This window comes from Stegostoma tigrinum, chromosome 1 (assembly GCF_030684315.1).
Source record: "Stegostoma tigrinum isolate sSteTig4 chromosome 1, sSteTig4.hap1, whole genome shotgun sequence".
NCBI lineage: Eukaryota > Metazoa > Chordata > Chondrichthyes > Orectolobiformes > Stegostomatidae > Stegostoma > Stegostoma tigrinum.
Window position 1 is genome coordinate 154,527,371 of NC_081354.1, and position 14,739 is coordinate 154,542,109.

At 38.6% G+C, this 14,739-nt stretch overlaps 1 protein-coding gene across 13 annotated transcripts in view; it reads left to right on the plus strand.

Moving 5' to 3' along the window:
- The first annotated feature begins 564 nt into the window (after positions 1–564).
- The window catches only part of LOC125457292 (transcription factor 4-like), a 610,802-nt gene continuing 596,627 nt past the window's right edge, over positions 565–14,739 (plus strand). Inside the window, exons 1-3 of one of the 13 annotated variants that reach the window (XM_048541332.2) lie at positions 569–669; positions 2,930–3,021; positions 3,781–3,853. In XM_048541332.2, the coding sequence (XP_048397289.1) occupies positions 2,950–3,021; positions 3,781–3,853 (145 nt within the window). In that variant the 5' untranslated portion in view covers positions 569–669; positions 2,930–2,949. Of the gene's footprint in view, positions 670–1,198; positions 1,216–1,905; positions 1,925–2,014; positions 3,022–3,050; positions 3,537–3,578; positions 3,710–3,780; positions 3,854–14,739 lie in introns of those variants that run through there. The other 12 variants (XM_048541341.2, XM_048541351.2, XM_048541379.2 and 9 more) reach the window with 12 other exon arrangements.

The window sequence follows — 14,739 nt, forward strand, 5'->3', positions numbered from 1 at the left end:
TTCAGATGTTGGAAATCTATAAACCGAACTATGCAGCATCTGCAGAGAGAGAAAAACAGTTAACTTGCGCACTCATCATGACTTCTTCTGCGACTTTGGACTCGGAACGTCAACACTTTCTCTCCCCAGCATTTTTGGTTCGCTTTTTGTAAATAAAACCTCTTTCATTTGCAGAGAAAACAGCACCAATTGAGAAACCGATGAGATAAGTGCCCCTCAAAGACAAACAGAATGTGCCGGAGAAACTCAGCAAGTCTGGCAGCATTTGTGGTGAAAGAAACAGTTAACGTTTCGAGGCAAGTAACCCTTCTACAGATCATAATGCCGTTACCACCAGCACTGACGGAATGCACCCCCTCAATGCTCAGGGCCAATGCAGCTTGCATTGCCCTGTATACCCGGAGTGCAGCCCCGTCGCTCACACTCGCTGGGACTCCGTAAGTACATACACGTGCCGTAAGGGCGCCGAACCTGCGATTGACAGACCTGCCTCTTCCAATACGAGAGCACGGAGTGGAGCACCGCCCACTTTTGGGATCTGGCGTCACAATGCACCTGGGCCAATGGACGGCCGAACGGGGCGGGAATCGGGGAGACGTAGAGCAGCGCTTGAGAAACCCACTTCAGCAAGGGGGAAAAAAAATAATAATGAGACCAGAGTCTAAGCGGGTAAGAGAGAGTGAGAATAAAAAAAGATGCAAATTCTTTGAATAGAAGAAAGTGAATAAAAAGTAGGAAAAACGGGAAATAAAGAAAAAGGGCAGAAATAGCAAAAAAAATGGGTGCGAGAGAGAAAGAATGTGTGTGTGTGAGAGAGTTGTTTAAATCTCTTATTTCTCTTGAACAGAAACGAACGAATGATCCATGCAATCAGCGTTGCTTGGTGGCTGCACTGCAATTGGGAGGACAGGGTAGTGGTGGCTGTTCGTGTGGGGAAACCGCCTCCTCGTGCCCCCGGGAAACAGTGTTTCGCTTTCGTTTGTCTGATTAGTAACTTTGTAGCTTCTGAGCCGAGACTGGAAACATTGTGTTCCTGCTCAATGTTATTTTGTAGCTTTTATATAGTGTCCCGCGTTCTTATCGCAATGTAACTTTGTGTGTGTGTGTGTGTGTGTGTGTGTGTGTACGTGTGCATGGGGGGGGGGGGGGGGGTGTTACAATTGGACATAATAGCAACCAGAGCATTACATTTCAAACGATCCGAAGAGCGGAAAAGTAAGATTTCAATTGCAAGTTTGCATTTCAAACATTTGCTGGTTTGTATTTTGAATGCATCTCTTTTTGACTCCCATCTAGCTCAGGTTGTGGTTCCTCTTGCTCGTAAATCTCTAGCCTTTGCGCGCAGGTTGTTTGGCTCCTCGCCTCTCGGAACAAAATCGACTTTGGCTTTTCCCCTCCATCTCGTTATCTGCAAAGCTCAGAAAGTTTATTTTTCTGTCTCTCCCCCACCCATCCATCTATCCACCCACTCTACCTACCTTCTCTCACACATACAAACACACCCCATTCCCACCTCCCCTTTTTGGGGGGGGGGTGTGGAAAGCAATTCGCGTTTCATTTGTTTCTCTATTTGTTTGAACGGAGTAACGCCGTCAGTACATCCTGCTTCCATTTTTGGCTTTATTGGGAATTGCCAACGACACAGTTGCAAAGTTGTCTGAGAAGGCAGAGGGGCCGGGGGAAGCTATCAGGTTCCTGTTGTTGTATCAAAAAGTCAGGCGGCCGCCGCGAGGCGAGGACACGGGGTTTGGGGGGGCGTTGCAGATGGAGGGGCAAGTTGTTGGTTGGAAGTATCCTGAACGAGGAGGTTTGGTGTTGGGGGGGAGGGGTGAGACTGGGGAATGGGGGCGAAGAGGAGAAAGTTGTGAGGACCCTCAGGCAGTTTCCGAGACAGACAGCGCCGCGTAACGGAGGGTTACGAAAGGTCAGCAGTGTCCCGGATCTAGATTGGATACATTGTGGCTTTTTTTGGTTAAAATGTCACGATGCTGAAAGTGAGAACAGCAATCTCTCCCTGTAGACTCTTTGATTTATTTTTCTTTACCCCTCTCTCTCTTCCCCCATCCGCTCCCTCGCTACCCCCACTCAGCCCCCGTCAAAAATGAAACTGTAGACACTCTTCCAGAAACTTTTCAGATTGAGGGGAAGAAAAACCTCGTTTCGTTCATTCCCTGCCCCTTTGTAAAAATAATATTTAAAAACAAATGTGCATAAGCCAGCAAAACAAACAAAAACGCTGGCTAGCAAGAGCAATCTGTGTTGCTTTCTCCTTGTCCTCTTCACCCCCACCCCACAAAAGTTTGCCACTTTACACATTTTGATCAAATGCATTTATTTGGATAATCGCCTCCAAATAAATAGAGGGTTTTTCTTTGCAGCGCAGATGCCAAAACATACCCTATCTCGGGGCAAGTTCGTGATGTTTTTGGGTTAGGTGAGAACTAGTCCAAGTTGAATGGTCTTATTTGTGGACAGAAAGGTTAAATCTGCGAAGTTTATTTTGCGTTAAAAGTTGGATATTGTACCCGCTTGAATAGAGATCCGAATTATCCACTAGGGAAAATTTTTTATCAGGCCTTTTTTCTTTGGTTGAGTAGGAATTTTTTTTGCACATGTAGCACTCATGTTTTGTTTCTTATGATCGGCAAGATGTGTGTGGTCATCGTGATGAGTGTTTGTTTTGAAGCAAATTGCTTTTAGTATCGAGAGATGTGGAGCCTAGGAGTTTGAGGGGGAAATCGATGTCGGATTCATTCATTTTAAGTACCTCCTGTTGCATAATGATGCCGCTAGTACAGTGATTTCGTGTTGTTCGTTTGTGCATTCGTGTGTTTTTGCAACTCGAAGTCTGGTGAATTGTTTAAAATCGAGTGCGAAAGAAATAAAACATTAAACTTGGGAATTCGTTTCTGATTTTCCATGTTTCTAGGCTTGTGTAATTTTGTCAAAATGCATCACCAACAGCGAATGGCTGCCTTAGGGACGGACAAAGAGCTGAGCGATTTACTGGATTTCAGTGCGGTAAGAGAATGCATTCATGGCAGGTGCTAAGAAAGGCGAGTGAGTGAGTTCACGGCAAAAAAAATCTCAAGTCCAGCCAGGGCTAGTCGACAGGAGCGTTGCCAGTTAGAGTTTTCTCTTGGCCTTTCATAATGCTCTGTGTATTTTAGCAATCCATCCACAATAAGGGGAGAAAAAGAAGCCTTCAAACCACCCCCCCAAAAATAAACAAGTCACATTACACTCCACTGAGTTCTAATCTCTTGATGTGTTAACAATTGTTTTCGAGGATCGCGTTTAAATAGAGCACTTCTGAGGTTGCTGGAGGAATATCCTCTTTGAGAAATGGGTTTCGGAAGTTTGGTCAGGAGAGTAGTGCCAGGCGGAAATATAGCCGGTGGCGATTTCAACCCTTTTCTTTTTTTCGCTGCTTTTCTCGCTCCTTAACGTTTCTGCTCGCAGATAAGTGGCTGGAAGAGTTAATCGGTAATCAAATCCAATACTCGTGAAAAAAAAGGGGCGCAGGCGTGTTTATGGTAAGATCCGTGCGAAGAAGTGCCGCGAAACTTCTCTTATCGACTTTTTAATTTATTTTGGATTTTTTGCATAAAAAAACCTTATGCTGCTCGTAGTGGAAACGAGTTGCCACTACTGTGTTGCGTAGGAAAGGGAAATGCTGTCTTTTTAAAATCTGGGATGAGAATCGGAGGTAATTTGTTGACCAAGCAGTGACTTTTATTTAACAACATTTTTCCTCCTTTTTCAATTTTGTTTTTGTAGATGTTTTCACCGCCGGTGAGTAGTGGGAAGAATGGACCAACCTCCCTGGGAAGTGGCCATTTCGGGGGCTCAAGTATGTAAATCGCTACTTCGGTGTTTATTCGTGTCTGAAGCAGCTCTATTTTGTTTATTCCGGAGGTTTTGAACTTTCTTTCGCAGGAAGCCGGACCGATTCGAGTCGAGCACGTTTAGCTTGCCTTCCTAGGAGCACTTTTCCGACCTGTCTTGTAAAAGCAGTTGGAGTAGTTGACTTGTAAACGGAATAGCTTCCATGATATCTGAGGCTGTTTCGTTACAACATTAACAGGAGTCGAACTTGTCTCATTTCGCAGATAGTCCAGAAGTGATCAATTGTGTAGCGACAGGGTACTTTTAAAACAAACAAAAACGCTGAGTTATTGTTGAAGAATGTTCAGCCTGATTTTTTTCCATAAACAGCACTTTTACTGCAGCCTTAATTATGAACATTGAACGTTTATGCAGTCTGATTTAGTTGGGGTGGAGAGGGCTGGTGATGGAATATGGAGTTGGGAGTCGATAGAAGGGTTACCTGTCTGTTACAGGTACTTGTGTGCACATGCTTTGAAGTAACTTGATGTACGATTCCATTGATTCGAGTAATCTGTTATAGGGCTAGAACGATTGATTCAAAACAACTTAGGACCATTAAAACTCTGAAACCAACAGGATTTAGGAGTATTTTGTAATGGTAATGGTGAGGGGTCTGTACTTTCAGTCAAGTTTTGTACAAATTCAAAGAACACCTGCAAATTTGTTTCAACAATGAAGTAAACAGTGCTGCATAGGTCTGTTTTTTAAATTGAGGGATTCTTTCCATGTATTTGATTGAAGGTCATCGATATTGACTATAACATAGAATTTTATACAGAGCAGAGTTTTCTTTTAAAAGTATGGAGGTTTAGTACATAAGTACACTGTCTTTAACCACAAGTTATTTTTAAATACGCATAGCTGCTGGATACGTGCATTTCTTTGATTGAAAAATGTGTGCTTGTTTATGGGATACACTGTGTTTTCTAAAGCATTTGCTTCTCCTTGAGGAACTGTTCCAAACAAATTGCTTTAACAAAGCAATCTTCCAAGTTTTGAGATGGGAGAGCCTTTATGGCGGATATAGATGCAGTTTTTTTAATATGTAAAGGAGATACTTCACAAAAACATGACTTGGTACTCAAAAATGAGGAAATTTAGAAGCTGCCTTAAAGAATAAATCATGCAGTCATTTGAGATGCATTAATATTTTATAGGTAATGTAGTGACTGATTTTTGTTATGATGGCAATAGGAAATGCAAAGGTTTTTGACCCTCTTTTCCTCCTGTTTTAATTTGCACCGTAGGAACTCTGCATGCTTTTAGAAGGGGCACAGTTTGTAACAGTTGCCAGCAATTATTTTAGAAATGTGCCTCAAATTAAAGTTTAACTATAGCTGTATTGCGTTTATATTCAAAGTTTGTGCAAAAGCATCTGAACACAGCATCATTTTCCATCTTAATGAATAGTATCACTTTTTTAAAAAAAGTGTAAAATTCTAGTGCAAGTCTGTATTACAATTAATGTGAAAATGAAAAGAGGCCCGTATCTGAATTTCTGCAGATATTTTCCTGTCAAATTTTTTTGCTCTGGAAAAAGTTCTGTATTCGGTTAGAATCTTTGGAAGTAGATTAATTAGTATCCATGTGCAATTCAGACAGTTGCTTTTTCAGAGTTCATTTTCATTCAGGATAAATGTTGCTTTGAATTGTATGGTGATGTGTGTATTGTGACTGCCATAGAGAATTTTGTACTCAGTGCATCTTGGTATAGTTTTGGTGATTTATTAAGATGGTAAATCTAATATAAACAATCTATAAAATGTATCTGAGATTCCAATTATTTGTTAGCCTTTTGTTAATTTTTAAATGTTTAAATCTTAAACTTTTAATTTTTTTTGTGTGAAGGCAATTGAGAAGTGAACAGGCTTATGTATCACTCATGCTGTTTTGTTCTCCTCACCATCCCTCCCTCCACTTGCCCCACAATACTTAGCATGCATAAATAGTTGCGACTTGAAGTTATTTTTCCTCTGCGCTACTTATAGTGTTTTTCAAAAAAACTACAAAGTAATGAGGCCAGTGTAAAGCAGGTAGTTTTCTCTGGCTAGGGCAGGTGTATGTTCTTTCATAGATATATGATTTTCTCAGATAGGTGAAATAAAAATAACGTTTTATTTTTCACATTAAATTCATTTACCTGTGAGGTATCAATTGTGCAATTTGTAGAAATGAGGCATTTTTCTGTTCTCAAGATTTTTGTCTTTTCAAAATAAAAAGTTGCAATTCTAAGAAGACATTATTGAGTGGCTTTTTAAGCTCTGAGTTTCACACTGAATTCCTGTTTTAAAGTCAATGGACTATTTATTACTTTGGCCAGAATTGTGTTTCAGATGGCATCAATTTCTTGCTGTGGTAAATTTTCAGCTATTTCTTAGAAATATATAAAAAGTTATTTTTAAGTAGTAATCCATAATAACCCTGTGAAAGTGGCAGAAAAAACAAAACTTTGAGATTGCATTTATGTGCCTTTTGGCGATATTTTCCTGCAACTTTGATTCCTTAATAATTGAGATTTTTTTAACTATATTGAATTTTCAGTCTTTTCATTGGCAGCTATTCCCTTACACTTGGCCTTTTCCGGTTGGAAAGGCGAAGCCGACGATTCTTGTTGACTGAATGATTTGTAGAAATGTATCTTTGTTTTTATTTTTATTTGGTTGTCTGAAATCAACGGGAACAAATGTGAAGATAGTTGTTACCTGTGTATTATTAAACCGTGTAGGTTGATATTTTTAGATTTATAATATGGCTTAAATGGGTCTAAACTGGAATTTGTTGCATGCTTTTGAGAGTTACAAGTGAAATATTAAATTAGAACTGGGATCGTAATGCTATTGTGTGAAAAGATCATTGATTTTGATTTGCAAACATGGGGTAGTTAAATGTCTAATGAAAATTTGTAAACAAACTGATAATGTATAAATTAGAACTAATAAATGTAATGGATTTCAATCAAATTTTGTATTACTTCTAAGTGTTTTGAAATATTGTCAGTTTATTGTTGTAATAGGTAGTCTGTTTCTGAGTATGTCTAGACATATCTTCTCTCAATAGGAACCACAGCATTTATTTTATTTCAGAACATTAGTTATTTTCTTTTTGAACTGCAGTCTGCGTGTTAGCTGAAGTTATCGATTTTCAGGAAATATCACAATATTTCCTAAATGAAATACCCCCATTACAATTTTCTTCCCTACTTGTCACATCATCTTTATAATGTATAGGTATGGCTAGTTATACAATAATGAAAAGCTACCTCATTGAATACAATTTTTGTGGGGGTTGGGGTGGGGAAGTTGTTTCTTGCATGTTTTTCGATAACTTAGTTATGGAATATCTGTGAGGGTGATTAAAATTAGTTGCAAGCTCATACTGAATATTTTTAATCTGAACAAACTTGTTTCTTTTTATGTGGATGATCTTATTTTTTGTCAATTAATTTGTTTTTATCCTTAAAAGTGTTGATGCCTGACTGCCACTATAAAATTGAGGGTTAAATTGAGTAATTATCAGGAGCAAGATGGCTGTCTTGTTTCTTCTCTGTGCACTGTAAATGTAAAAGTCAGGCTGGCAGATTTGGCAGGCCACACGTAACATTTGTATGAGCAATAACGTAAAACTGCATGGGTAGCCCAAAGTGTCTTAATCTTGTGTTTCAAAAGATTCTTGCAACATAATTTGACCTGGCTGGTTCAACGTTCCAATTTCGTTGTAAATAAAGTACCTCCTAATTTTTTTTTGCATATGTTGTCTTGATTTTCAAACTCTCTTAATCATTGCCGTTTGAGTTTATAATAAAGTTCTGGTGTCCCTACATGATTTAGATGTCTTAGCATAAAATTTGCAAGTGATATAACCAAACATTTTTAAATGAAATAAACATACTGTTATGTCCATCATATTGTGAAAAATGCCAGAATCAAAACCTTATCACAGTTTTGAAAATCTTTGTGTGTATAGAGGAGAAGTCTACCCACACTGATTTGCTTGATCTTGGAACTTGTCTTCAGTTGTGCCATTCTGTTGTTTGGCTGATGAAAAAGGTCCCCTGACAGCTTTTTGGCTAACCCCTAATATGAGGAATACCATTAATCATGTCTGTTTTTTCCTTCCTGTCTTGGAAACGTAACCTCTTTTGTCCAAGTAAGGAGGCTTTGTTGTAATGTTTTATGTTGCCACATCAGAATTAGTGGACTTAACATAGTCTATTTTGACAATTCTACGGTCTTGAGGTTTGGAGGAACAAGGTATAGGAAGCACTTGAAACTGATTGCCTTTAGAAGCTCTGAGTTGAAATTGATGTCATTTAGTTGTGGCTCAAGACTTGTATTTCCAATTTTTAAAAGAAATAAGGAATGCTTATTAAAAATGAAAAATTCTGGCTAAATACAGTTAGAACCAAGAGCTATCATGAAGTTGTTAGTGGCTTGAACATGGCAATTATCTGTCAGTATTATGTTATTTTTATGCATTGGATAATTGCTTGATTGAATTAGTGAAATTTGATAGGAACGACATTGGGCTTAGATAAGCAAAACCTAACTGATCTGAAGAACAGCTGATATCTTGAAGCTGCATCTATTACTTTGGCCTTGTTAATATGAATTTTTGGATTGACCGATGGAACACAATGGTTGCTCGTCATACTTCAGACTGAGATAATGCGTTCATTGTTTACACCGAATATGGTAGGCTGTAGGGGGAAAAAATAACAGCGTACCTTTTTTAAGTTCACAGTTTAGGGGAATGGCCTACTTGCTGTCTTCCTTCTTTCTGAATAAGATCAGAAATGTTTAAAAAAAATCAATATACTGATTGTGTTGAGGTAGCCTTTGAGAAATTATGCTTGCCTCTTTCGATCCACATGTAATTGATTTGCATTCTGTGCTGCTACGATTGGAATAGTGGGATAGCTGTTATTTTTATCGTTTTGCATTCCATTGTTTCTGAAAAACAAAATACAAATATATAAAGCAACCACTTGCTTTTCATTACCTGCAACAGAATTTTGCACTAATGCAGTATTATTAATATGGCTAATTTTGTTTTTACAGCATTGCATTGTCTTTACCTTTTGACCATTTAAAAAGTGCTGCCTTTTGTTACGTGAAAGGTGGCTTCTTGGGCACAATTATGTGGCTAAAATGCCTAGTTCTGTTTTTCACAGAGATGGCATGTATGCTACGAGTTCTTTCTAGTAAGGATTTGGCATATGAACAGACATCTAATGTTAGAGAATTTTTAGTTGCTGGTCAAAGAAATTATTTAATAGCTGCGAATACAAAGTAATTTGAAAAATAATACTTGCCAGCAGCAGAGAATCACGACTTGTTGAACTATCATAGTTGCCCTTGTTGGGTTGGAGGGCAGTTATATTAGTTCAATTGTGGTTTTATGTAACATTTGCATATTTTCTGTGTCTTTTGCATAATGTTTTCACAGTTGATTTTTGATATCTTTCACAATTATGTTGAAAGAAACAGTGCATCTTCCTTTGTAACATATGCTGAGATGTTTTTTTAAGCGTGGCTTTTCATCGGTTAGTTGTGTTGCTTGAGTCTGGTGTCTTTTTTTAAAAGGAGTTGCTCTTATTCTAACACTAGCTTTTTGCACATTTACTGGCAACTTTTATCTTCCAGTAAGGATGTGTAAACCATTTGGATTGGATTTGACTTGCTTTTGAGGTTTTAAAAAATCCTTTGATGTTTTCTTTGATCTTTTCAGCTTGTAAAGAGCTGTATATAGTAATGTTTAAGATGAAGTAGCACTATGTTTTGGTGCATGTGGGTCTTTTTCTCTTGTTTCAGAAATTCTGCCTCCTTTTAACCTTTGCTTTTCTGAAAGTTACCGTTTGGCCTATCGTACCCCATCAAAGAGGCTGCTCTTCTTGTCCTTGCCTATTGTTTGCGGGTCTTCAGGAATAATCGTGGATTAAAGAGGAAAGAGGGAGCTGGAGTTGCATGCAAGCCAGCCTTCCAAATGTGCAGTAACCCCACATAGTTTGTAGTTGTGCAAAATATTTATTTTGAAATGAGAGAGATGCAACAAAGAATTACTGTTAATATAATTTACAAATAGAAAATCAAATTCTCTTTTTAAAGACATCTAAGGGAAAATATGTAGTGATCGACATGAGCAGCAGGCTTGTTCTTATTAAATTAGGTGATGTAAATATCTTCTGGAAGTACTTCTGTCAGTGCTAGTGAAAACGTATTACGTTTGAGTAGAATTATTCATGTTGAAACTACAAGTGCTGAGAAGTAATGAAAGGAATGTTTGTTTTTTTTCTTTTAAGGATTTTAAAATATATTTGTTCATGAGATGTGGGCATTGCTGGTCAGGTCATGTGGTGTAGGGCCGCCCACAATGCTGTTTGAGACAAGTGTCACAATATTGACTCAATGGCCTCGATTACATTTCCATGTCAGGATGGCATGTGGCTTGATGGGGGACTTGCACTTGGGTGCTGTTCCCATGTGTCTGCTACCCTTGTCCTTTTATGTGGTAAGAGGTCGTGGATTGGAAAGATGCTGTCAGCAGAGCCTTGGTGAATTACTGCAGTGCTTTGTGTAAATGGTATACACTGCTGCGACTCTGTGTGGGTGCTGGCAGGGCGTTAATCAAGTGGCCTGCTTTGTCCTGAATGGTATTAAGCTTCCTGAGTAGCCCTGGAGTTGCACAATTCGAGGCAAGTGAAAAGCTAATAAAAGTTGGAAGAAACCCATGTTTATTAATTATAGAGAGAATCCTTTTAAGTTATGATATTTTTCTTCTATTCCCAACCATTTATTTCCCCCTGCTGAAGGTAATGTTCCATGCAGGAAATTTTGTTCAACTGGTTTTGGCCATTTTATGATATCTTGTCTGTTTTTATGTTGAAATTTGAAATTCTGTTGTCACGTCTCATCCAGCATCAGTGGACAAAACGCAAATAGTAGGAATCATGACTGATTTGTTTTCCTTCTTTGAAGTCCTGCAGTCAATTGATTGTGTGTCTTCGCACAGAGTAAAGTACAAACTTGATGCTCTTGTGATATGTGTTGTTCATAGAACATTAGTGCCTGCAACCACTCTTTTGGCAATGCTTTGTATTTGGAGTGAGGGTTTTCAAATTGTGACTTTAAATATGCCAGCATCGTGCATGTATTATTAGTGACACTGTTTTAATATTTTTTGTCTAAACAATGATCAAGGACTTGACTGGGTCTTAATATAGGGCCTTGCCAATTTTTTTTGTCTTGCCTCATGTTATTGTGGGGGCTGCACATTAAGATAACACTCATGATTCTATTAATTTGCCTGTAGTTCAAGTACTGAAATGAATGGACCTTGGCATTCTAAGATCCATGCACTAAGAATGGCAGCTTCTAAAGACATGCCTTCCAGACCAAACCAAGCACAAACAACACAAACCTGAAAATGAGAAATTTAATCACAAGCAGGATTGGACTTCAATAACTTGATTGCCAGCGTTGGCAAGTTCTTTGTAGCCCTCGAATCAAAAGTTTGGTCACTCATGTTAATAAGGGCTGTGACAGAGTTTGATTGGCTGATGCTATCAAATATGAAATTTAATGGCCCCACTCCCTGCTCCATCCCAAAGAAGGGTGTTAATACATATTTCTCTGTTAAAGTAAATAATAAGATTTACTTTGGCAACAAGAAACAGTGCAATTTTTGTTTGTGTCAGCTGTGGCTTCGTGACATTGCTCTGGAATTGTAAAGCTGTGGTTTATAAAATCTGGTTAACACTTCCTCAGGGTAGTACTGAAAAGGTGCTGGCATTTGGATGCTTACTAATTTGGACCCTTAAAACAAAATCCTGTAGTATTCAAAGAACAACAGTAAAATTTCTCATGTGTGTCCTCGACAATTATCTCTCAAGGAACGCCACTAAAACGTATTATCTCTGTTTGCTATGTCCCAGCCACATTAGTAACCACATTTCAAAAATAAGTCTTTGGTTTTGCGGTGTCCTAAAGGACATGAAAGGTTCAAATTAAATGCAGGTTCCTTCATTTATAACATAGAAATAAGATAATATTTCCATGATAAACCTTCATTGTATTTGACTTCTAAATCTGTGCAGTAACTTTACTTTGATGGAATCCATGGTAATCAGACATTGAACTTTAGTGTATCACCACCCAAAAGTTGTTTGCCGATATTAAGGGTACCTTAGTTTCTCGTTCTGTTCTCTGGCAATTTTCTTTGTAAAATTTCCAAAATAGTTATTTGGTTGATTAATTTCACCCACCCTGACTGTGAAAAATTTTAAGAATGAGCTACTACTGGAAGCATTTTTTTCTCTTCCCTCCCCAAAATAGGGAGAATGAACGTAATTATATTTTACAAAAATGTAAAGGAAAAGAAAAGGCCTCGTTTATATTTTATCTTCCACATTCCATTATTTTTCATAGCCAATAAGGTGCGTTTTTGAAAACCAAAAGAACTGCAGGTGCTGTAAATCAGGAATGAAAACAGAAGTTGCTGGAAAAGCTTATGAGGTCTGGTAGCATCTGTGAGGAAAACATCAGTGGAGGGGTCACCGGACCCGAAACATTAATTCTGATTCTTTTTTTTCTTCACGGATGCTGCCAGACTTGCTGAGCTTTTCCAGAAACTTTTATGTTTTTGTTCCTGAAGTACAATTTGATGTGTCGCCACTTTTGTACAGTAGGAAACGTAACAACAAACTTACACTCAGCAATTTTCTGTTTGCCAGTTTCATGATGAGATTGTCTGTCTGCTTTTATGATCTTGATTGAAAGAATTATATTGGTGAGAACAGTGGGGATGACTCCGCGACATTACTTTATCCCTGAGGGGTCTTTTACACCCTGCAGAGCAAACAAAGCTTTGGCTTAATGTTTTGTCTAAAAAGTGGGCCCTCTGTGCAGTATTCTTTTAGACCAGTGCTCCTGAGATGCTGCTTGGCCTGCTGTGTTCATCCAGCCTCTCATTTTATTATCTTGGAATTCTCCAGCATCTGCACTTCCCATTATCTCTCTTCCTTTAGACCAGTGCTGGAGTTCTCTGGCATCTAGAATGGGACTCAAACCCCTACACATCTGAATTTACACCATTACAGCCTATCTGTTTGAAGTAGCACATTTAAAATTCACTTTCTAAATTCATGTGAGGGATATTCAGTTCATTAGGCTTCTCCTGATATGAAACCCTCTGGTTTTTTAGTTGCCAATGTAGTTATTCGAGTTATTTAAAGTAAATTTCAGGAACTAGTCAGTCTTATTTGGTAAAGGACATGTTGATGTTCCTAAACTAGCCTGTGATAGTTTGTAACTATATTTCCTTGTTTAAGTTGCAGTGATTTTGGTTTGAAATACTGCTTCCTTTATCTTTTCAATACACTTCAGTATTCATCTGTCTCTGTAATGTTCCCTTTTCAGTCAGATTCTAAGCCTAAACTTGATTTATAACTCTGTCACCTCAATGTCATTGACTTGTAAGAGATAATCTTATGTATCTCTGCTCCTGTGGGCAAGACTTGCCTGAATTGTGGCTGAATTTGCAATGCTGGCAGACAAAGGTCCTTACCACACGTGTGGATCATATTACCCCACATTCTAATGATTGTTTTGTGGAATATGCTGTTTAGTTTGTTATTTTTAAAATCAGTGGCTATAGTAGCTGTTAACTATGCATGAGAAAGCAGTCCACATGACTGACACTTTATACCACCAGCATAAATGTCCACTCTTTTCCCCCGTCAATATTTTGTTTTTGTGGTGTGTACAAGGTACAGTCTGTGTTGCATGGCTATCATAGCACTGTCAAAACTTGTAGCCTCCACCACATAGAAGAGTAAAGACAGCAGACACGTGAAATACCCCATTGACTCTTAATTTTGTCATCCTAACCTGGGTGTGTGTAATCATTTCTTCACTGCATGAAAACCTTGGAACTTCTTACTATCAGCACTGTGTGGGAGCTATTAATTATGTCTAACCACTGCTCAAAAATGATGATTTTTCATTGTTACCTAAATTCTCCAAAGTTTTGGCCCAACAGTTACTTGTGTCTTTTAATTAGATCTTCTGTAAGAGAAACTCATTTGTTTATTCATGAAGCTTTGGTTCTCAATTTCAGTTGTGGGCTGTTCAAACCAAGAGAGAACTTGCTTCAAGGAGGAGAAAGGAAATAAATGTTTGAAGACTTTTATGAGACCATAACACATGGTAGCGAAAATAATCCTTCGGCGAGATCCATAGCTGATCTGCTAATCCTCAGCTCCACTCTCCTGCCTCTTTCATTCAACAATTGATTGTCTTACTGATTAAAAATCTGACTGTCACAACCTTGAATATACTTAAAAACCTAGCCTCGCAAGCCCTCTGCAGTAAAGAACTTCTCAGGTTCACTACCTTTTTTGAAAGAAGAGATTGCTGCTCATCACTGTCTTAAATGTGTAAACCCTTAGTCTTAGATTATACTATCTGGTCCTAGCCTCACCCACAAAGGAACATAACTGTTGCAATTCTTTGAGCTGGTGGAGACTGCAGGTTTTGAAAGTGCTATAGTAGCTGTAATGAGTGACTGCAATGCACATTGCGGAAACAAATCATAAATGAGGGAAAGACTGCACTTTTATGCTGGTCATAACACAAGAATCATCTAGACTCAACATTATACTGCATCCACTGTACCCAGTGTGGCTGCCTCTACATTGGGGAAACCAAGCGGAGGCTTGGGGACCGCTTTGCAGAACACCTCCGCTCAGTCCGCAACAAACAACTGCACCTCCCAGTCGCAAACCATTTCCACTCCCCCTCCCATTCTTTAGATGACATGTCCGTCATGGGCCTCCTGCAGTGCCACGATGAT